Here is a 21,413-nt window from a genome sequence, read left to right as displayed (position 1 = left end):
TCACACTTTTGTGCAAGCATCAGTACCACCCACCTCCAGAACTTTTTCATCTTTCCCAACTGAAATTCTGTACCCATTAAACGATAAGTTCCCATTGCCCCCTCCCCAGCCCCCTCTACTGCTAGACAGCTTTTACCTTCAGTGTCTTCTTTCACTTAATAAATGAGAGGGTCCGTTGCTGACTAACGGGATTGCTTCTCTAAGTGGAGGCCTTTTCTAAGTGGAGGCCTTCTTGCATATATGCGATTGAGTTTATCCTAAAAACGGGTAACAGAAAATGTGGTTGTAGAAAGACAAGAGGTGGAAAAACAAACTGGCCAAGGGTTTTCATACTGAGTGTCCTATCCACAGGCCACAGCAGCCCCGCCGCAGATCTGCCCGATTCTTTGGCATCAAGAAGTTGATCCAGCTCACGCCTGTAATCCCAGCACATTGGGAGGCCGAGGCAGGTGGATCACTTGAGGTCAAGAGTTTGACACCAGCCTGGCCAACATGGTGAAACCCCATCTCTACCAAAAAATACAAAAATTAGCCAGGTGTGGTGGCACACGCTTGTAATACCAGCTACTCAGGAGGCTGAGGTGGGAGAGTCGCTTGAACCCAGGAGGCGGAGGCTGCAGTGAGCCAAGATCATGCCACTGCACTCTAGCCTGGGACATACAGTGACACTTTGTCTCAAAAAAAAAAAAAAAAAAAAAGTGATCCTACGAGCCATTTCCATGTTGTGGATTTGCTGGCAGGTTTCAGAACTCTCCTGCTGTCACTGTCGGCATAGCTTCTTATAGTACTACCGACGCTTAATGTCCTTAATGAGTTCATCCACGGTGAGGACTCTCTTTAGGGTCCTGTATGTGCCTTCCACATTCCCTTCCTGTGCCATCATAGTCCTGGCAATGAACTTCAGGTTTTAAATCCATGAGCTTGGATCTAAGTCTCCACTCTGCCAAACCTGACGTTCCATACCCAGATGACCCCTGTAATCCAAATAATAGATTCCATTGTATGGATGGATATGCCACATTTTGTTTATCCATTCGTCTGTTGCTGGACATTTGGTTTGTTTCCACCTTTTGGGTATTGTGAATAGCGCTGCTGTAAACATTCATGTATGGGTTTTTGTTTGTTTTGTTTGAGACAGAGTTTCATTCTGTCACCCAGGCCGGTGTGTAGTGGTGTGATGGTAGCTCGCTGTAGCCTCGACCTCTCAGGCTCAAGTGATCCTTCAGAGTAGCTAGGCCTCCAGAGTAGCTGGGACTACAGGTGTGCACCACCATGCCCAGCTAATTTTTAAATTTTTTGTGTAGAGATGGAATCTCATTATGTTGCCCAGTCTAGTCTCAAACTCCTGGGCTCAAGCGATCGTCCCACCTTGGCCTCAGAGAGTACTGGGCTTACAGGCATGAGCCACTGTGCCTGGCCCAAGTTTTTGTTTGAACACATGTTTTCAGTTCTTTTGGGCATATATTATAACTAGGAGTGGAATTGCTGGGTTATATGCTAATTCTATATTTAACTTTTTGAAGAGCCACCACACTGTTTTCCAAGCAGCTGAATCATTTTACATTCCCACTAGCAATATACAAGGATTACAATTTCCTCACATGCTTGCCAACACTTGTTATTTTGTTTTTTGATTTTTTTTTTTTTTTTTTTTGAGACAGAGTTTTGCTCTTGTCACCCAGGCTGGAGTGCAATGGCACAATCTTGGCTCATTGCAAACTCCGCCTTTCGAGTTCAAACGATTCTCCTGCCTCAGCCTCCCAAGTAGCTGGGATTACAGGCACCCATGACCACACCCGGCTAATTTTTGTATTTTTAGTAGAGACAAGGTTTCATCGTATTGGCCAGGCTGACCTCGAACTCCTGACCTCTGGTGATCTGTTCGCCTTGGCCTCCCAAAGTGCTGGGATTATAGGCATGAGCCACCGTGCCTGGCACTTGATTTTATTTTATTTTTTTGCCTTCCGAATGAGCATGATGTGGTACCTCATTGTGGTTTTAATTTGCGTTTCATCTGCTTGTTAGCCATTCATAGATTACCTTCAGCAAGATGTCTACTATTTTTTAATTAAGTCATTATGTGCATTATTTTTAATTCATTCCTCTGATCATTCATCTGAGCACCTCTTATGTTCCTGGCACTCAGGCACTTGGGATAGAACAGTGAACACGTTAGTTGCCGACACTGAAAAATCAAGAGAATTCTTAAAAAATAAAATTTCTTGTTCCTGACTTCTCTACTCAGATCTGGGCCTGAGTTGTCAGGAGCCAGCCCTCTGCTGGCACCTTTAAGGCGGGGCTGTGCTTTGTTTCTTCAAGGCTCCTATCTGGCCTCAGTCCCACCTGGGCCCCGAGAGCCTTGGATTTTACAACACCCATGCTAACTAGCTGATGCCTCTCCAAGTAGTTACTTTAGTTCTGAGTTGAGAACAACTGGCACTGCTGTTTTTCCTCTAACTCCTTAAGCTTCCCATGTCACACTGAAAAAAAAAAAATTCCTAAAACCAAATCCCTTTAAGAATAGAAGTTGGGGCACCGTGGCTCATACCTATAGTCCCAGCTACTTGGGAGGCTAAGATGGGAAGATCTCTTAAGTCTGAGAGCTTGAGGCTTCAGTGAGCAGTAATTGTGTCACTGCACTACAGCCTGGGTGACATAGTAAGTCTCAAAACAAAACGAAAAAATAGAAAAAGAAGTGTCGGGTCGAGGGATGGGGCCGGGGGAAGGAGAGCATCAGGGTAAATAGCTAATGCATGCAGGGCTTAATACCTAGGTGACAGGTTGATAGGTGCAGCAAACCACCATGGCAAACGTTTACCTGTGTAACAAACCTGCATGTTCTACACATGTATCCCAGAACTTAAAATAAAATAAAAGACAGAAAGAAAAAGAAGTGGCCACCCTTTATGCCCCAGGCATTTGTGGTGTGGGCAAGGAAGGAGAATTGGTTTGTTTATGCTTCCTCTTTCGAAATGATGGGTGGTTCCTATGTTTATGAGCACATTGCATTGATATGAGTTTGTAGAACTCTTTTAATTCCTTGGAAGAGCCGCCTGTTTCCAACTCAACCCTGCCCTACCCTGGTCCCAGTTTCTTGAGATCAGTTAGTAGAAATTGTGGAATAATAAAATTGAGGTTATATTATCTCTGATGATCAGATAGGAGATAAATTCCAAACCAGAAGGAACAGGAATCACCTATGCGCACTCCTTTCTCCCAGATCTGAGGGTGGGGCGTGGGCAGGCATGGCTGTAATGTTGAGGCAGTTGCACCGGGTCCTCTGCTCCTGGCTCGGGTGTTCATCAGCCATGTGAGCCACTTGATCTCTTTGTACTTCAGCTTCTTTACCGGTGGAATGGGAGTTCATGATACTCACCTGCATTTTTTAAAACATTTTTTTAAAATTTGAGACGGAGTTTCACTCTGTGGCCCTGGCTGGAGTGCAGTGACGCAATCTCGGCTCACTGCAACCTCTACCTCTTGGGTTCAAGCTTCTCCTGCCTTGGCTTCCTGAGTAGCTGGGATTACAGGCACACACCACCACATCCCGCTAATTTTTTGTATTTTTAGTAGAGACGGGGTTGCGCCATGTTGGCCAGGCTGGTCTCAAACTCCTGACCTCAGGTGATCCACCCACCTCGGCCTCTCAAAATGTTGGGATTACAGGTGTGAGCCACCGCGCCCGGCCTCACCTGCATTTTTCTAGGATTATATTAGTGTGTCTCAAAGAAACCCAAACTGAGAGTGACTGAAAGAAGATGGAGGTAAGGGAATGGTTGTGTGTCTTGACTATTATCAATATCAATATCCTGGCTATAATATTGTACTATAGTTTTGCAAGATGTTAACATTGGGAAAATTTGAATATTGATGCTGAAGAGTGCATGAGATATTTCTGTATTGTTTCTTTTTTGTAGTTTTTTGTGGTTATTGTTGTTTTGGGTTTGTGTGTGTGTGTGTTGTTGTTGTTGTTGTTGTTGTTTGAGACAGGCTCTTGCTCTGTTGCCCAGGCTGGAGTGCAGTGGGTGTAATCAACCTTGAACTCCTAGGCTCAAGAGATCCTCCTGCCTCAGCGTCCCAAGTAGCTAGGAGTACAGGTGCATGCTACTATGCCCAGCTAATTAAAAAAAAAAAAAAATTGCCAGCCTGGGCAACATGGCAAAACCCCATCTCTACAAAACATACAAAAAAATAGCTAGCCATGGGGTCATACACTTGTAGTCCCAGCTACACAGGAGGCTGAGGTGGGAGAATCATGTGAGCCCAGGAGGTCCAGGCTGCAGTCAGTGAGCCACGACTACACCACTGCACTCAAGCCTGAGCGACAGAGTAAGACTGTCTCGAAATTTTTTTTTTTTTTTTTTAGAGACAGGGTCTTGCTCTGTCACCCAGGCTGGTCTCAAACTCCTGGGCTTGAGCAATTCCCCTGCCTTGGCCTTCCAAAGTGCTGGGATTACAGGCATAAGCCACCGAACCTGGCCTCAATATTATTTCTTATATCTGCATATCAATCTACAAATATCTCAAAATAAATAATTTAATTTTCAAAAGCAAAGAAAAAAGAAAGGAGATGGGAGTTTCTTTATCTAGGAGACAGCCAGTCTGTGACTGGTGTGGTAGCTCCTGCTGTCTAGGCGCCAGGCTCCTCTCTTGTTGCTCTGTGGTGCCCCAAATCACTATGTGGTCCAAAATGCTACCATTCTTTTCCCGTCACAAGCAGCATTCCAGCCTGAGGAAGAAAAAAAAGAGAAGATGTCCCTTCCTTTGAAAGTTTCTTCTCTGAAGTTGCACACACTACCCCTCTTTAAACCCCACTGGCCAGGACCTCACCATCTGGCCAGACCGGCTGCCGGGGAAGCATGGAAACCTGGTCTTTATTCCACACAACGTGGCCAGCTAGATGTCTGAGGGTATGTCATGAGAGAAGAAGGACCTATTGGGGTTTCTGTCACACCACCTGTCAGAGCTGCTGTGAAGACACAGGAGAAAACACATGCCAATTGAACTGGATTTTTTTTCCCCCATAAATCAGCCTGCTGATTTCCCAACCAGAATTTCCAGGAGACCACTGTTTGGTCTGAAAACCATGGTGAATAATGGAAAACAAAGTTCCAAACTAAATGGGACTCCCGGTCATTGTGAGAATAGGAGGATGCTTGTTGTGAGGCTGAACACCTGCCATCCAGGCTGGAGTGCAGTGGCACCATCTTGGCTCACTGCAACCTCTGCCTCCCGGATTCAAGAGATTTTCCTGCCTCAGCCTCCCGGGTAGCTGGGACTAGAGGTGTGATCCACCATGCCTGTTTTATTTTTGTATTTTTAGTAGAGATGGGGTTTCACCATGTTGGCCTGGCTGGTCTCAAACTCCTGACCTCAGGTGATCCACCCGCCTCAGCCTCCCAAAGTGCTGGGATTACAGGTGTGAGCCATCATGCCTGGCCAGTTCCCAGACTTTATAGGTGGGGAAGGTGAGCTTTAGAAAGGAGAAATCCTGTGTCTTAATTTGAATTCTCCTGAGAACAAGGACTTGGGTGCAGGTAGTTTATTTTGGAGAGTGATCCCAGGAAGTGGGGATAGGAAGTAGAGAGAGCAAATAGGGAGTGGGGAAGCTGATAAGGGGATGTTATTAACATCATCACCCTAGGCAACAAGAGCTTCATTCACCTGGACCTCTGAGAAGGTACAGATACCTCCCAGAAAAGGGGAGACTTGGAGCTCCAGCCCCACGGGGTTGAGTGCTGTCCCTGGAGGCATGAGCTCCTCTTCCAGGCTGGGCTGCAGAACTAGGGACTCCCACATTGAGGAAGTTCCTGAGCAGGCAGCAGACGCCCAAGGAACCACCCCAGCAGCTGTAGCTAAAATCAAGGGTGGGCGGAGGAGCTGTGACATGAGACACCCATCACCCACCCAGCCAGTGGCACACCTGCAATGAGACCTCGGGTCCTCGAGTCCCTGGCCTGGTGCATTCTCCCCCTGTACCCCGAGCTTCAGAGCATCAGCAGTGTTCCTCTTTCACTGTGACGCTTGTCCTCACCTCCCAGGTGAGGAGTCTAAGAAAACAGCCTTTCCATCAGCCCCTGTCGTGACAGACCCTCCAGTGGGATGGTAGTGGCTGCCTCGCCCATTTACAGGGCAACCCAGTTTTGCTACTTCTGCCCTGAAATTTGTTCCTCCCAGAAACTGTCCCTCACAAGGCATGAACAATCAATGGAAGATATACGTGGTCTTCCTAGCACAACAGCTGCAGAATGAGCTGTGGAGTGCCCCATCAGGAGTCCTGAACAGCTTCAAACTTTTCCCCTTTAGAAACTGCCTGACACGCCCCAACCCCAGTAATCATCATGCATTTAATTTAGGGGTTGCCTCACCCTTGGGAGATCCAAACCCTTAGGCTGACTTCCTGTCTTTCATGGAGGAGAAGGCTCTTGTCCACAGTGTACTCCTCAGTTTCTACTCAGGGCCAATGACCTGGAGCCTTGGCACAGAAACCCTGAAGAGAGAAGCTGAGATAAATCACACTGCTTTGGCCAAGCAGACAGGTGATCTGCAAGAGGTGGGAACAGCCTCATCCTTAACACTGCACCCTCTGATGAAAAGGTACCTGGTGGCCTGGCGCGGTGGCTCACGCCTGTAATCCTAGCACTTTGGGAGGCCGAGGCAGGCGGATCACCTGAGTTCGGGAGTTTGAGAACAGCCTGACCAACCTGGAGAAACTCTGTCTCTACTAAAAATACAAAATTAGCCGGGCATGGTGGCGCATGCCTGTAATCCCAGGTACTCGGGAGGCTGAGGCAGGAGAATCGTTTGAACCCAGGAGGCGGAGGTTGTGGTGAGCCGAGATCACGCCATTGCACTCCAGCCTGACAACGAGAGCGAAACTCTGCCTTAAAAAATAATAATAAAAATAAAATAAAATAAAAAAGGTGCCCGGTGGCCAGGTGCGGTGGCTCACACCTGTAATCCCAGGACTTTGGGATGCCAAGGTGGGAGAATCACTTGAGCCCAGGAGTTCGAGACCAGTTCTGGCAACATAGTAAGACTCCATCTCTACCAAAAAATAAAAATAAAAATTAACTGGGTGTGGTGGCACACACCTGTAGTCCCAGCTACTTGGGAGGCTGAGATGGGAGGATTGCTTGAGTTTGGGAGGTCGAGGCTTCAGTGAGCTGTGGTTGCACCACTGCACTCTAGCCCAGATGACAGAGTGGGATCCTTTCTCAAAGACAAACAGACAAACAAAGAAAAAAAAATGAAAAAAAGACCTCTGGGAAGTCCAGGTGTCACACCCTATTCCTAGAACTGCGTGTCCTTGCTGGCCTGCTCTAGGTGACAGTTTCTGAGCTCTTACTCAGACCTAGGTGGGAATGTGAACAGAGCAAATTCTGTTCCCATAGGAGAAGGTGTGCTCTGGCTTCCAGACCTTCCAGGCCATCACTGGATATGTGCTAGGCAGTCCCTGGTGGACTCCAGGTAGAAGCTCCCTGGGCCCCCTAGGCTGAGGACCACACCATTGGTAGCCATCTCTGGCCAGGAGGGTGTGGAGGTTTGGAGGGACATGCAGCATCTTCCTTCATCACTAGTGGGATGGGAAGAGGACCAGTTTTCCACTCTAGACTTTGGCAGATTTCCGTAGACCCTGAGGGCCCACAGATTTCATAGACATATGGAATTGAGTGAAATTACAAGGGGGAGAAGCAGGAGGAGCTAAGGTTGGTAGCTGAGATGTGGGGAGTGTAGGGAAAGAAACCCCACTTCTGTCCCATGTACCCCTAGGAGAGAGTAGGTTATCTTCCTTTGGTTCTCTTCTTTACCGAATAGTCTTAATCCGAGAGTTGAAATGATTTGTTTACATACATTTCTCTTCCTACCACACTGTGACTACTTAGAGGGCTGGGAGCAGTATCTTATCCATCCCTGTATCCCTAGCACCTGGCACAGGGCTGGCACATAGTAGGTGCTCACTAAAGCTTGCTTGAATAGATGAGTCAAAGGCGGTTGGGGTGGCTTAGATGGCCAAGAGAGTGGTTGTCAAAGTGTGATTCATAGAATCCTTCTCACCCAGTCCCACATCAGAATCACATGGGATTCTGTTAAAAATTCAGATTCCCCTGGTCCACTCCCCAGAAGCTCTGCAATGAGTAGGCACTGCAGGGGCCCAGGAATTTGCATTCTTTGTGAGATCCTGAGATGATTCCGAAGCAGCTGTCCATGGACCACATCTTGAAAAACTGTCACTTGGAGGAGGGAGTGACACTGGTTGAGAAGGTTCCTTCTGATGTCCCTGGAGGGACAAGGGAGGGATCAGCCCATAAACACAGATCCTGGTTCCAACATCCATCCATCCCTCTTCACTTCATAAATGATGTGGGTCCACTTGGGCCCATGGGTGGAGAAAACTCCAACCCCAGAACCTGGAGTTTGGGGGCTCTCCTCATTCTTCAAGGCCCAATGTCCTCTGCTCTGGACCCTTTGATTTCAGCTGGGTTCAAGTTCCAGTCACCCTCCCATTCTCACAGCACTCCCTCTCATTTTCCGTGCCCCAGCCACAGAGACAAGCTCTCCTCTGCTGGAAAAGCCCTCCTCTCCCTTCTCTGATGATTAATACTTCCTCACCCTTCAGCTCTCAGCTTAGGCATAAATTTCTTAAGGGAGTTTTCCTTGGAGCCCCAGGTGATCCCAGGTTCCCTCTTACAGGTGCTCCTAGGACCATGGCCCCTTCCTTATCTCAGCTTTCTAAACATACATTCATCATTACTAAGGTTGACTGCACTCCTCTCTTTCCCACCAGACCGTTATCTCTGCAAGGACAGGGACTGTATTTGGTTTTGTTCATTTTTTACCATTGGGCCTTCTCTGTGGTGGGTGTTTCCTAAATATTTGTTGGAGGAATAAATGTTGGCTAATTACTCTGTAGGGCTGAGGAGGCCATAGTGTGGGGGGCCCCAGGGCCCAGGTCTAAGAGAGGCTACCTTAACCCAGCTTTGAGGGGACAGAGAATGGGCCTCAGATGGGCTGGGATTCCCCCCACAGTCTGCCTCATGGCTCCCATTTCCTGATTTTCTAGGCTGTTCCCACCCACGAAGAGCTAATATGTCTAATTCCCCCAGAGACAGGGAGCTTCTTAGAGGAAGGACTGTGGCTTGTTCTATCTCTAGTCCTAGCATAGTACTTGGCACATACGGGTGCTCACTGAATGTGTGTTGAATGCGTGGTCAATAAATGCCATGAATGGACGGTAAAATGCCTGTCGACTACAGAGCACTTCACCATTCCCAAAGCACCTTTGCAGGCCTGTTCACACTTAAACCTCATGGCCCCGCTGTGTAATAGGCAAGGCAGTTTCTTCATCCCCTTCTAGCCAAAGAGTAAACAGATAACTTGCCAGGTCCCACTGGGTTTTATTGGTTTGTTGTTTGAGACAGGGCCTCTCTCTGTCACCCAGGCTCAAGTGCAGTGGTGCAACCATGACTCACTGCAACCTCTGCCTCCCAGGCTCAAGTGATCCTCCCCCTTCAACCCCCAGAGTAGCTGGGACTACAGGCATGCGCCGCCATACCTGGTTAATTGTTTAAAATGTTTCATAGAGACAGGGTTTCCCTATATTGCCCAGGCTGGTCTCGAACTCCTGGGCTCAAGCAGTCCTCCTGCTGCAGCCTCCCAAAGTGCTGGCATGACTTTACAGGTGTGAGCCGCTGTGCCTGGCTCAGGTGCCACAGTTAATAAAAGGTGGGGAAAGTTCAGTGGAGCAGTAATGGAAGTGCAGGTTCTCCTCCAGCTTGACGTGCCCTTACTTAGGGGTCGTCTCTTACCTGGCAGGGCTGGGAGGAGATGGGTAGTTCCTGAAAGGCCGATGGAAAAAAGTGGGGAGTAGGTTACTGCTCCCGTGACCACCCAGGCCTCTACCCAGACCTGCTTCCACCTGTGCCCTGAGATGGATAGGCAGCCACATGTGAGAAGTGAAGAGTCCCGGCCCCAGACTAGAACCTGAGCCAGGTCCCGAGCTGGCTGCTTCCTCCACTCAACATCCCCAGCTCAGAAATCTCAGGATCTTGGTGCCCCTTGCTCTTCTGACATCTGGCCCCTTTGCCTTAACTGGCTGCTTTCAGCCAGCTTCTTAATTCCCTGGAGATAGAAACTGCCTGCCTTGTGACATCATCTGAGAGTGGGAGCTGGAGCCCAGGTGCCATTTGGCGTATAGGGGCTTTCTTCTTCATCTGCAGGTGCCCAGGATCTTTAGCACCTGGCACTGGACACCTACAAGCCTGTGGAATAACAGGGGCCTCCCAGCTGCCTCTCTTAGGGCCTCCATCTGCTCTCTCCTTTATCCCTTTCCTATTCTGTCTTTGGCTTTCAGGCCCTCAGGAGAAAAACTGGCCCACCAAGGAGTCTAAAATCCTAAGGCCTTGGATTCAAGCCCAGGGTCCAGGCACGCTTCCCTGGTTCCTCAGGAAGGACCCCAGTGACCTGTTTATTCTCCAGGAGGCAGGGGCTGGGGGTGAAGGCATGATCCTGCTTTGTAAGATCTGTCTGTCTGCACAGGCAGGCTCTCCCAGGCTTCACTAGGGCATCTCACCTTTCCCGGGAAGGTGAAGTAGGGCCCTTTGCTCCAGCTTGGTGTAACCTTGTCCCTGTCCTGCTGCCTTGGGATTAGGCTTGAGGTTGGGAAAAGGGTCTGGGGGATTTTAGGCTTACAAGAAGATCTGGAGAAAACCTAGTGGTCTCTAACAAGTTGTCAGCAGCCTACCTTCTGGCTTGGCTGGGTGTGCCATGCCCTTGGTTCCAGGGAGGCTGATCTGGGACAGTCAAACCCATAGCTCCTCTCCCTACAGTTCCAGAGAGGTGGATCGCATGGTCTCCCTGCCCATCGGAGGCCTCAGCTACGTTCAGGGGTGCACCAAAAAGCATCTTAACAGCAAGACCGTGGGCCAGTGCCTGGACACCACAGCACAGAGGGTCCCAGAACGAGAGGCCTTGGTCGTCCTCCATGAAGACGTCAGGTTGACCTTTGGCCAACTAAAGGAAGAGGTGGGTCCTGACCTGGAAACCTCAAAGTGGGCAAGTACTAGCTCCCAAGCTGCCCTAGCTGGGCAGAACCAGGAGCGTGGGCACCTGGCTATGGGGCAATGTGCTAGGGCTGCCAGAGAACCCCAAGGGATGGCAGGAGAAGGAGACAGGACTGAGGCACAAGGGGTCCAACGCCTCCTGTATCAGCAGCTCCTGGGGCACTTCTTAACTGCAGGCTCCAGGGCAGACCCACTGAGGCTGGGAATCTGCCTGTCCCTTTGTCCCCAGTGACTGTGATGAGAACTCCTGGGCTAAGGGCTGAGGGTGGGAGTCTTGGGCCCCTTCCTGCTTGCCCCTCTCACCCCTTGTGCCCCATCTTTTACACTAGGTGGACAAAGCTGCTTCTGGCCTCCTGAGCATTGGCCTCTGCAAAGGTGACCGGCTGGGCATGTGGGGACCTAACTCCTATGCATGGGTGCTCATGCAGTTGGCCACCGCCCAGGCGGGCATCATTCTGGTGAGGAGGGGCTTGCTTGGCACAGCTTGGTGTGCGTGGGGGAACATCATTCAAGGGGAGCCCCTCAGACCCTCAGCCCCAGGATCAAACCAGTGCCTTGTTGGTTTCAAACCAGGTAGTGCTTTCTCCTGAGGCCCACCAAGGAGGCCTCTGGGAGTTAGGCGGGTGTAGAGTGCTGCCTCTATGCCTCCTGGTGGCGGAGGGGCAGCAGGAGGGACAGGGTCTGCCCAGAATACTGATATGCCCTCGCCGCTTCCACCAGGTGTCTGTGAACCCAGCCTACCAGGCTATGGAACTGGAGTATGTCCTCAAGAAGGTACAGTTCATTCGTCGGTGAGGGGCCCGGCTGGGGTCTGGCACAGGGGGCTGCACAGGCTCTGCTTGTCAGAGTCTGGCGGTGTGAGCTAGGGCACGCATGGATGGGTGGCATGCACAGTGTCCTTCCTTACGCCATGTGTGGTTGGAAGGTGGCCCCAACTCCATGGAGAGGGTGGTTGGTCAGACACAAACCTGGCGTGAGTGTGCGGGGACGGGGGCATGTGTGTGTCAGGGCAGAGGTGTGTGTGTGTGTGTGTGTGTGTCCATCCTCATACGTGATGCATATGTGTCTCAGGGTGTGGTGTGTGTGTCTTGGGGCTGGTACATGTGTGCATTTGTCTTGGAGTGTGGTGCCTGTGAGTGTGCTGGAGGTGTGTGTGTCAGAAGCAGGTGCATCTGTATGAGAGCAGCTGATTAGTGAGGACTCCCCCAGAGCTCTAGTCTGGGGCTCCCTGCTGACTGCAGGTGGGGGACTCCCCTTCCACAGGTGGGCTGTAAGGCCCTTGTGTTCCCCAAGCAATTCAAGACCCAGCAATACTACAACATCCTGAAGCAGATCTGTCCAGAGGTGGACAATGCCCAGCCAGGGGGCTTGAAGAGTCAGAGGTGGGTGTGTCCCGGGTTAGTGGGTGGTGCATCATTCAGCATCCCTGATTCCTTCACTTCCTATCCACCCTGCCCCCTCCCTCAGCCCGTCTCTCACCATCGTCCGCACCCCCAGGCTCCCAGATCTGACCACAGTCATCTCGGTGGATGCCCCTTTGCCGGGGACCCTGCTCCTGGATGAAGTGGTGGCGGCTGGCAGCACACGGCAGCATCTGGACCAGCTCCAGTACAACCAGCAGTTCCTGTCCTGCCATGACCCCATCAACATCCAGTTCACCTCGGTAGGGCAGAGGTCTCCAGGCCCCAAGCCCAGATGGACACATGCCCCCTGCCCCTGTGACACTTCCGTGGGAATGGGGAGACAGCAGAGGAGAGCATGCATTCTTTACTGAGACTGGCCTTCAGCTGTCCTCTGTGCCCCGGAAAATATCAGCACCTGGTGTCCTTGTCACATTTCCTCCCCTAGCTCCCCGCCCTCTCCACTCCAGCCCTCTTGTTCCTGGTGCAGTGGCAGATTCACTGAACCAACACAGGTTAGAACTGCTACAGGCTGCCCCTCATTTAGCTGATGAGGAATCAGAGACCCAGAGAGAGAATTTGCCCAAGCCAGCTTGTGGGTGGCAGAGTTCTCTGGGCCATGTAAGTGGCACGAGAACGGAGACCTTACCTTCTGCATTGCTGGACCCTGACACCTGGCATCGTGGTAGACCTTTTGCAAATATACTGAACAGATGGATCTGGGGCAACAATCCCTGTCTCCTGATTCCCGGTCCAGTACTCTTCAAGGCAGTGGCCCAGGGTGGGAAGGAGATGAGAAGGAGGCCAAGCCATGCCCTGTTTGCCTTGTCAGGGGACAACAGGCAGCCCCAAGGGGGCCACCCTCTCCCACTACAACATTGTCAACAACTCCAACATGTTAGGAGAGCGCCTGAAACTGCATGAGAAGGTAAGGCAGCACTAGGCCCAGGGTAAGGCTGCAGGAGGGGTGGCTCAGGCAGGGGTGGGGGGCTGGCTGGGCTCCCCTTGCCAGCTGGAGGAACTGGCTTCTGGCTCCAAGACAGACCCAGCCTCCTGTCTCCATCACCAGACACCAGAGCAGTTGCGGATGATCCTGCCCAGCCCCCTGTACCATTGCCTGGGTTCCGTGGGAGGCACAATGATGTGTCTGATGTACGGTGCCACCCTCATCCTGGCCTCTCCCGTTTTCAATGGCAAGAAGGCACTGGAGGCCATCAGCAGAGAGAGGTGGGCACTGGTGGACAGGCTACTTGTGGGCTGATAAAACCCTCTTGTTCCTCACTCCTGGGCCCTGACACCTTTCCAAGCTGCCTTCTCCCTCCAGCCAGGAGACTGAGGATGGGGACAGTGGAGGACCCCAGGAGAGGACCAGTTCCTGCCTCAGGAGCTTCTCCTGCCTGTTCCCTTTGCTGCAGTTTCATGGCGGGGTGGGTGAGAACAGGGAGTTCCCTTCCACTTCCAAGCCTAATTTCGAGACCTCCTCCTATACAGAGGCTCCTTCCTGTATGGTACCCCCACGATGTTCGTGGACATTCTGAACCAGCCAGACTTCTCCAGTTATGACATCTCGACCATGTGTGGAGGTGGGGTGGGGCCAAGGGCAGCCAGGCTTGGGGAGGGGGCTGCTTCCCCAACAGGAATGGCCCGGGTGAGTTAGCTATGCTCCCAGTCTTTTATTTAGGGGGCAAGAAGGACACTGTAAAAATGTGGGTGGGAGGGAGGGAGATCCCCAGTGTCCCTGGACACCAGCCCAGGGCCAGCTGCCAGGTGTAGGAAAGGCTCGGGGTCAGGGGAGAAAAGGGAATGTTCCTCCCTTGGATGAGCTGTAGGTGAAAGGACTCCACTGGGCCTGGAGAATTGGGGAGCTGTGTCAGCCCTCTCTCTGATTCAGGTGTCATTGCTGGGTCCCCTGCACCTCCAGAGTTGATCCGAGCCATCATCAACAAGATAAATATGAAGGACCTGGTGGTGAGTGGTGACCGGGGCCCGGGCTGTGGGCAGGCCAGGCCTGGGATGACAACAGATTGACAGACATGGGGATGAGCCCAGGCCAGATGTTCAAAGGAGACCCTCTCAGCCAGCCCTCCTTCCAGAAAGCAGATGTGAGAAAAGATAGTCTGACCTCATCAGCACCTGGTGGGTGAAGGAGATAGGTGGCGGGGGAGTGAATATAATACATACATACATTTATATTTATAGAAATCTCAGGAAGAAATTGTAGCATGGGAAGACGGGCAGCAAAGCACCGATGTTCTGCTAGAACGTCCTGGCAGGTGGGGGCTGGCAGAGTTGGGGCATGGGCCTTAAAACCCTTTCTGGAAGCAAGGGGTGGGGCAAGGACCTGATGATTGTTTCCACGTGGCAGGGAAAGAGGAACAGAGGAAGGATGATCCTGGGAGGGTGGCCATCCTGATGACCAACCCGTTGTGGTTCTGATTGACTTGCGGGGGTCTCAGCAACAGCTTCTCTGAGAGGAGCTGGAGGGTGGGGAAGGCATGAAGCCTGGGGAGAGGCTCAGCCTTCCTTCTCCCCAGGACACTGCTGGGTGGAGCTGGGTTGGTAGTGGAGTGCGCGAGGCCCCCTGCCAGGACGTGTCTAGGTGTAGGCAGCTCTGTGCATCAGCAGAGGCTGTGGGGAGAAGGTAGGGGTGGAGGTGGGAAGGTCAGTAGTCTCTCCGGTGGAAGGCAGAGGCCAGTCACCAGGACTGGCTGGGTCAGAACCTGCAAGGAGGCAAGGATCGATGTCAGTACTCCAACAACCCAGATGATGCTTGGAGAAAATGGTAGAAGTCCTGGGCAGGACCTTTTCCTCCCTTCGAAAGGGGACCCAGTCCTCCCCTCCTCTCTCTGGAAAAATGGAGGGTCTGCCTGACCATCCAGGGGCAGGGGGTATCCTGGAAGATACCAGCTCACTTGCTGGAATCGCCAAAGAGGGACATAGGGGACCTGTTTACTCAGCCCCTACCTGTTTAATGGCGACCAGCTTTCTTGGACCTCTTGGTGGGGAACTTGCAGCTGCGGAAGGCGTCCGTGTCACGGATGTGCTGGCCCTTGAACTTGGCAGGTGAGGCACAGGTGGCATCTGGGCGGGAGGCCTTGGCTTCCAGCCACCTGGAGAGACAGAAACTTGCTGGGGCTGGGGAAGAAGGTGGGAGTGCTGGGGGGAAGGGCAGTGAACTATGGGGCCAGCATTGAGTTGGCCACAGGATAGTCTGAAGCTGTCATCTTCATTTTACAAATGGGGAAACTGAGGTTCCCAGGGTCCCATGCTTATTAGGTAGCAAATCTAGGATGCATGTCCAACATGTCTTAATGCAGGGCTAATGTGCCTCTATCACATATGGGTGGGCTCTGGGAGTGACGTGGGGTTGTTCTTACCGCCGAAGGCCCCGGAGCTGGCAGGTACACTTCCAGGGGTTGTTGGTAAGGGTGAGGGTCTCCAGGCTGTCGAAGGGGAAGTTGGAGGGTAGCTGGTTCAGGCGGTTGTTCTCCAAATGGACGTGTTTCAGCGTGGTTACACCCAGGAAGGCACCATCTGAGAACTGGGGAGCAAGGTGGTCATAAGTGAATGAGTAAGCACCCGAGCGCCAGAGGGGCAAGATCCTTCCCTGAACCTGAGCCATAGCACTTTGAGGAGTTTCCCAGTTTTCAAAGCAGTATGACCAAGTAGTCTCAGATAATCCAATCTACACAACCCCCTTTGAGACAGATGGTGTTCTTTTCTTTTCTTTTTTTTTTTTTTTGAGACGGAGTCTCACTCTGTTGCCCAGGCTGGAGCACAGTGGCGCGATCTCGGCTCACTGCAAGCTCCGCCTCGCCTCCTGGGTTCATGCCATTCTCTGGCTTCAGTCTCCTGAGTAGCTGGGACTACAGGTGCCTGCCACCATGCCTGGCTAATTTTTTTGTATTTTTTTAGTAGAGATGGGGTTTCACCGTGTTAGCCACGATGGTCTCGATCTCCTGACCTCGTGATCTGCCAGCCTCAGCCTCCCAAAGTGCTGGGATTACAGGCGTGAGCCACCACGCCCGGCCAGGTGGTGTTATTTTCAATATGCAAATGGGGAAACGGAAAAAGCGCAGTCCTTTGCCCTGGGTCACAGCAGTGGGTAAACAGTAGCCACAGGACCACACCCAGCTCCTCTTCCCCTGGCACCACAATCCCTGCACAAACACTGGGACTGTGGGGCTGCCAGAGTTTGGCCCCAGCAACCCAAACTGGTACACGGTGAACTTGGTCTGTGCTTGGTGGAGTGGGCAGTGGGCCCAGGCTCCCCACAGTCCCAGGGTCCCAGGACTTCCCCCAGCTCTGTCCTCACCGCTCCCCCACTGCCAGTCAGACGCTATTTGTGAAGCCACCTTGGTGGAGCCTTTGGCCAGGTTGGACGGCTCCAGAGGAAATGTTATATTGGTGCCCACACCTTTGCCCAGGCGCCACAATTCCTGTCTGGCCTCCCCTGCCCCAAACCAGCCCCTGATTCGCTGCTCTGCTGCCCACTGAAAGACCACTCTGGCACTGGTGGGCCACAGGGGACTCCAGCTTCAGCTGGGGAGAGGCAGGGCTGAAGAAGGGCAGGCTTGAGCAGGCTCCTTCCACCCAGACAAAGGTTGGCTGCTGCCCAAGTGAGATTCTGCCCACATCTCCACGCCCGTACCCTTTCCTGTGGCCCACGTTGAGGTATGAAGGTCTCCAGTAACCAGACTCTCCTCTACCTTGTTGGTCCCCACCCAAACCTCCTGGCTGAAGCTTCTGTACCAGGGTGATTTTTCCAGTCCCAGAGAAGGGATTCTGCTCTGATCCAAGGTAGTCCCACCTGGCCAGACACTGAGCACCCCAGGGGAGAAAGGAATGAGTGAGGATGCAGACAGGAGATGGGTCTAGCGACAGGGAAGGGCAAACGGCAGTTAGCAGTCTGGAGACAGTGAGTCACACCAGTCTTCTCTGTGGAGAGACACCTGGGGTCTTGTGCCAAGGACTGACAATAGTGGTCTTGCCTTTGCCCCTTCATGGAGCCCATGGGCACGATGCTTGCATCCTGGGGGAGCCCTTGGTCCCATGCCTACTGAGCTGCAAATGGACTTGAGAATGCAGTGAATTGTGTCTGTGTGGATTGGGCAGGGCCATCCACCGGGGCCTCTATGGGGCATGGAGAATGTCTTTCTCAGGCATTTGCTTCGCCTCACTCCCCAGTCCCCCACTATCCCTTAGCACACATGCACAGCCCCCACCAGGAACAGGGTCTCTTTGTGGGCCTGATCTGCCCAGCTCCTCTGGAAGGCTCCTCAATAAACAAACCTTCCTTTATGGGGTGGTAGGTTTACTGGAGACGGGGAAAAACAGCAGAGGAGGGGTGGAAGGCCCAACAGGAAGAGGTGGCTGCTGCTCACAGTTGGGGGTTTGGGAGCACTGGAGATGGCACTAGGGGGCCATTTGTGGGGCCAGGGCAGCCCCACTCCTTTTATATGTAAGAATCCTAGGAGGGCAGTGGCCGAGACTGGCAGCAGACAGGGATTAGGGTAGGGATGTGACAAGGTGAGGAAGGGAGATGGCAGAGATGCTCACCTTGGAGATAGCCAGAGGGACAGGGAACCTGGGGACAGGGGATGGTGCCAGCTGTGGCCCTGGCTCCTGGGGCCTCCAGGAAGGGAAGAAGGAACCGGGGCAGAGCCCACAGCCAGGAGCTCACCTTCTCCAGGTTGGTGTTGTCTAGCCAGAGGGTCTCCAGGTATCTGCCAAAGGACTGGAAGGCATTGTCCGGGATGCTTTTCAGGGGGTTGTGGGACAGCTTCAGCTCCTCCACCACCCGTAGCTTGCTCAGGGCAGCCGAGGGGTAGCTGGACAGCTGGTTCCTGTCCACGTGGAATTTGGCGAGGTTCTCCACGTCGTCCAGGGCCCCGGGTTGCAGGGAGCTCAGCGCGTTTTCCGACAGGTAGAGCCAGCGCAGGTCCTTGGCTCCCTGGAAGGCGCCTGCGCGCAGCTCACGGATCTTGTTGTTGTTGAGCTGCAAGATGAAGAGGTTGACCAGCGGGGAGAGCAACCCCCGGGGCAGCTCAGTGACCTTGTTGTGGTCCAGGTAGAGGTAGGTCAGCTCGGTCAGGTCGTCGAAGGCGCCTGCGCGCAGCACGCGGATGTCGTTATGGGACAGGTACAAGTAGATAAGCTGCTTGAGGCCGCGGAAGGCACCGGCGGCCACCTCGCGGATCTGGCAGTGCTGCAGGTGCAACGACACGAGGTTCGGCATGGCCCGAAACGAATTGGCAGCCAGCACTGGGAAGTTGTTGCGCTGTAGGTTGAGCAGCTTGGTCTTCTCTGACACCTTGGGGATCTTCTGCAGCCCCACCTTGTCGCAGATGACGTGCTGCAGGTCGCCGTGGCAGTGGCAGTTCTGGGGGCAGGCGGCCAGCGCCGGCAGCAGACCAGCCAGGAGGCCGAGGATGAGCAAGAGCATTGGGCGGACCATGGCTGGGACGCCTGGGGCCGGGGCTGGGGGCAGCAGCGGCGGCGGGGCGCGGGCAGCGGTAAGTCCTGGGCGCTCCGGTCTGCCGCCCTCTTTATACGGTGGCCCTGACCGCAGCCGGCAGCCGAGCCAGCTCCTACGTGGAGCATCGAGGCCACTGGGCTTAACTCGCTCGCGCCCAAAGATGCGCCCCCGCCCTCCACGGGGAAGGGGGCGGGGCCCTTCCCCCAGCCGGCGACCGTGCATGAGGGGATGGAACCGTGGCCCCCGAGCCCCGGCTCTAGCCCCCTGCTCTCCTATGTGCTCCTCTGCCTACCGCCTTTCCCGGGGCTTTTCTGGGAAGGGGGAATGGTTATGTCTGGAGCCCCGAGTTTACATCGGAGAGAGGGAGGCGTTCCCTGAACTTATTTGTTTGCTCAGGTTTGAGCCTCTACGCGGGGCCATCCACACGCGCTCGGCTGGGTGCCCTGGATGCGAGGCCGGAGGAAGCGGGGCCGGACAGCCGGACGCGTCTCCCTGCGGTGGGCCAGCTGGCGGCGCTTTAAAGGGGCGCTTGTGCGGCGCTGGCCGAGCGTGAGAGCGTCGAGCTCCCACTTCGGACTCGACGGGCACCCACTTCGGACTCGACGGGCCAAAGCTGGCCCTGGGGAGACCCGAGCTCCTTCCCCACCCTCGGGCGCGCCCCCACCCCTCTCTCCCAACCCCGCTTGCGTTTCTGTCCCCGGCGCTCTCATCCCCTTTTTCCACCGCTGAAGGCTAAGCAGAAAAGTGGGAAGTGGGGGAGAGTGGCCCACAGGAATGGCAAACACACCTGGAAACCACAGGCCACAAGCACAGTCGCACCATCCCCCCTCCTTCATCGCCCCGAAATATCTCCATCCCTCATCCCCAACCCTAGTGGTCAGGACCCGCCCCTGAGGGGTCTCAGGGTGGCGGCTGAGTGGCGCCGAGGTGTACTTGGCAGAGGCCACATTCGGGCAGTGGCCCCAGGACTGTGAGGAGGGGTGCGGGAGGGGGTGGGGCAGGTCGAGGGACCAGCCCTGGACGGCTCTGGCTGCCAGACCCTAAGTTCTGTGGGCAGTCCCGCCCCAGCCCGCCAGATTTCTGTGTGCCCATTTGCCAGCCACGATGTCCGGATTCCTGTGGAAAGGGGAGGGTGAGCAGGCAGGGTCACAGCTCTGGCCTCAGGGTGAGCTGCAAGCTGCCTGGCACAGGATATTGTCTGTGATGAGGGGTGGAAGGAGAAACCAGAACCCACATTGAACCAAACCCCAGCCGTGCCAGAGCCAGAGCAGCTGATATGGGGGAAGCTTGGTGCAGGGAGGAGGATGGATGAGATCTGGTGTCCGTTGATTAAAGGGGACCTAGGATACGGGGTAACTAGCCTCTCTTCCCTTACCCAGTACCCCCGTGTTGGGGCCTGGTTTCCAGAGCCTGCCCTTCTCCCAAACCTCTCTGCCCCTTGCCTCTAGGATAGGGGGGTCATACTTGGCCTAGACCATTCCTTGATGGTATTTAGGCTTCTCCAAGGCTGGCTTCTGGTTTTTCTGTTGCTCAGGCTTTCCAACCACTGGAAATGGGGGAGGTGGGGCGGGGGTACCACTGGTTTTTAAAATCACTGCTTAGGTTGTTTTTTTATTTTGATGGAAATACATTCACGGGAAACTCTCCAGAGCTTGGGGGACGCCTGCTCCAAGGCCAGGCACTTGTTCAGGGTTTGCAGAATGCGGGGGTGGGGTTGTGTCTGTGCCACTCCTAGCTGGGCCAAGGCGGGCTGGCTTTCTCATCAAGTTTATGGGGCCTTCAGCTTGGAAGGGAGGAGCAGGGGATGTGGCCTGAAATCAGGAAGGTGGGATTAAGGCAGCCAGGGGATGGGGGAAGAAGTGTGGGGTGTTGGTAATACCGGAGCCACAGGCACAGACAGGTGGCTGCTCCAGGGAAACGGGACACTGAGAGAGCTCCAGCTGGAAGAGAATGGTGTCCCTGCTCTCAATTTTCTTTCAGATCTGGGGCCCTGCAGAGATCTAGTCTGCTCACTCCCAGCACCTCTGCCTCCTGACCCCAGGCCCCTACCAATGATGTCTCTGTTTCCACCATTCAGCTGCCCTCCACTTCCTTTTCTTTTATGAATTCCACTGCCTTTTCTTTTATGAATTCCTTCCCATTTCCTCAGATAGCTCACCTGATCCCTCTGCACGTGCTGAGCCCTCTTCACACACCCTTTCTGGACCCTCTAGGTTGCTTATGGAACCACAGAGAACAGTCCCGTGACATTTGCCCACTTCCCTGAGGACACTGTGGAGCAGAAGGCAGAAAGCGTGGGCAGAATTATGCCTCACACGGAGGTGAGCCCCCGACCAAGACTCGGAAGTCCCACCTCTCGTCACCCAACTGGAGTGCACCCCGCTGGGACATCTGTTGCTTTCAGTGAGAGAGTCAAATGGCTCACTCAGGATGCCTAGAGGCCCCCAGCAGCAGGGGTGTGCTAGGCCTGGC

The 21,413-nt window shown here is 53.6% G+C and overlaps 2 protein-coding genes and 1 long non-coding RNA gene across 6 annotated transcripts in view; 1 reads left to right on the top strand and 2 right to left on the bottom strand.

Annotated features, from left to right (window-relative positions):
• The window catches only part of ACSF2 (acyl-CoA synthetase family member 2), a 48,718-nt gene that overhangs the window by 23,755 nt on the left and 3,550 nt on the right, over nucleotides 1-21,413 (top strand). For 2 of the 4 annotated variants that reach the window (XM_054546226.2, XM_054546228.2), the window contains 10 exons: nucleotides 10,830-11,025; nucleotides 11,393-11,521; nucleotides 11,784-11,837; nucleotides 12,327-12,445; nucleotides 12,531-12,726; nucleotides 13,296-13,391; nucleotides 13,533-13,690; nucleotides 13,955-14,046; nucleotides 14,355-14,431; nucleotides 21,155-21,262. In XM_054546226.2, coding sequence (XP_054402201.1) covers nucleotides 10,830-11,025; nucleotides 11,393-11,521; nucleotides 11,784-11,837; nucleotides 12,327-12,445; nucleotides 12,531-12,726; nucleotides 13,296-13,391; nucleotides 13,533-13,690; nucleotides 13,955-14,046; nucleotides 14,355-14,431; nucleotides 21,155-21,262 — 1,225 coding nt within the window. 4 annotated transcript variants of the gene reach the window in all.
• LOC129054955 (uncharacterized) lies at nucleotides 4,567-10,104 on the bottom strand. Its single transcript, XR_008519610.2, has 3 exons — nucleotides 9,810-10,104; nucleotides 6,369-6,490; nucleotides 4,567-4,729 (listed from the first exon to the last, which is right to left on the bottom strand). It is a non-coding gene; the product is annotated as an uncharacterized LOC129054955 (long non-coding RNA).
• On the bottom strand, nucleotides 14,633-18,987 carry CHAD (chondroadherin). Its single transcript, XM_024234612.3, has 4 exons — nucleotides 18,147-18,987; nucleotides 15,841-16,004; nucleotides 15,428-15,573; nucleotides 14,633-15,183 (listed from the first exon to the last, which is right to left on the bottom strand). Exons 1-3 carry the CDS (start codon nucleotides 18,918-18,920, stop codon nucleotides 15,432-15,434), a joined length of 1,080 nt encoding a protein of 359 aa, XP_024090380.2. The 5' UTR covers nucleotides 18,921-18,987; the 3' UTR covers nucleotides 14,633-15,183; nucleotides 15,428-15,431.

Source organism: Pongo abelii, chromosome 19 (genome assembly GCF_028885655.2).
Source record: "Pongo abelii isolate AG06213 chromosome 19, NHGRI_mPonAbe1-v2.0_pri, whole genome shotgun sequence".
Lineage (NCBI taxonomy): Eukaryota > Metazoa > Chordata > Mammalia > Primates > Hominidae > Pongo > Pongo abelii.
The sequence above is the reverse complement of the archived record's forward strand: the minus strand, read 5'-3'. Positions and strand labels throughout refer to the sequence as shown.

Bases quoted from the DNA above. Each gene is read 5' to 3' on its own strand.
- CHAD (XM_024234612.3), bottom strand. From the start codon at position 18,920: ATGGTCCGCCCAATGCTCTTGCTCATCCTCGGCCTCCTGGCTGGTCTG. The intron at 16,005-18,146 runs GTGAGCTCCTGG...CTTGCTCCCCAG, and splicing joins ACAACACCAACCTGGAGAAG to TTCTCAGATGGTGCCTTCCT. The intron at 15,574-15,840 runs GTAAGAACAACC...CTGTCTCTCCAG, and splicing joins CAGCTCCGGGGCCTTCGGCG to GTGGCTGGAAGCCAAGGCCT.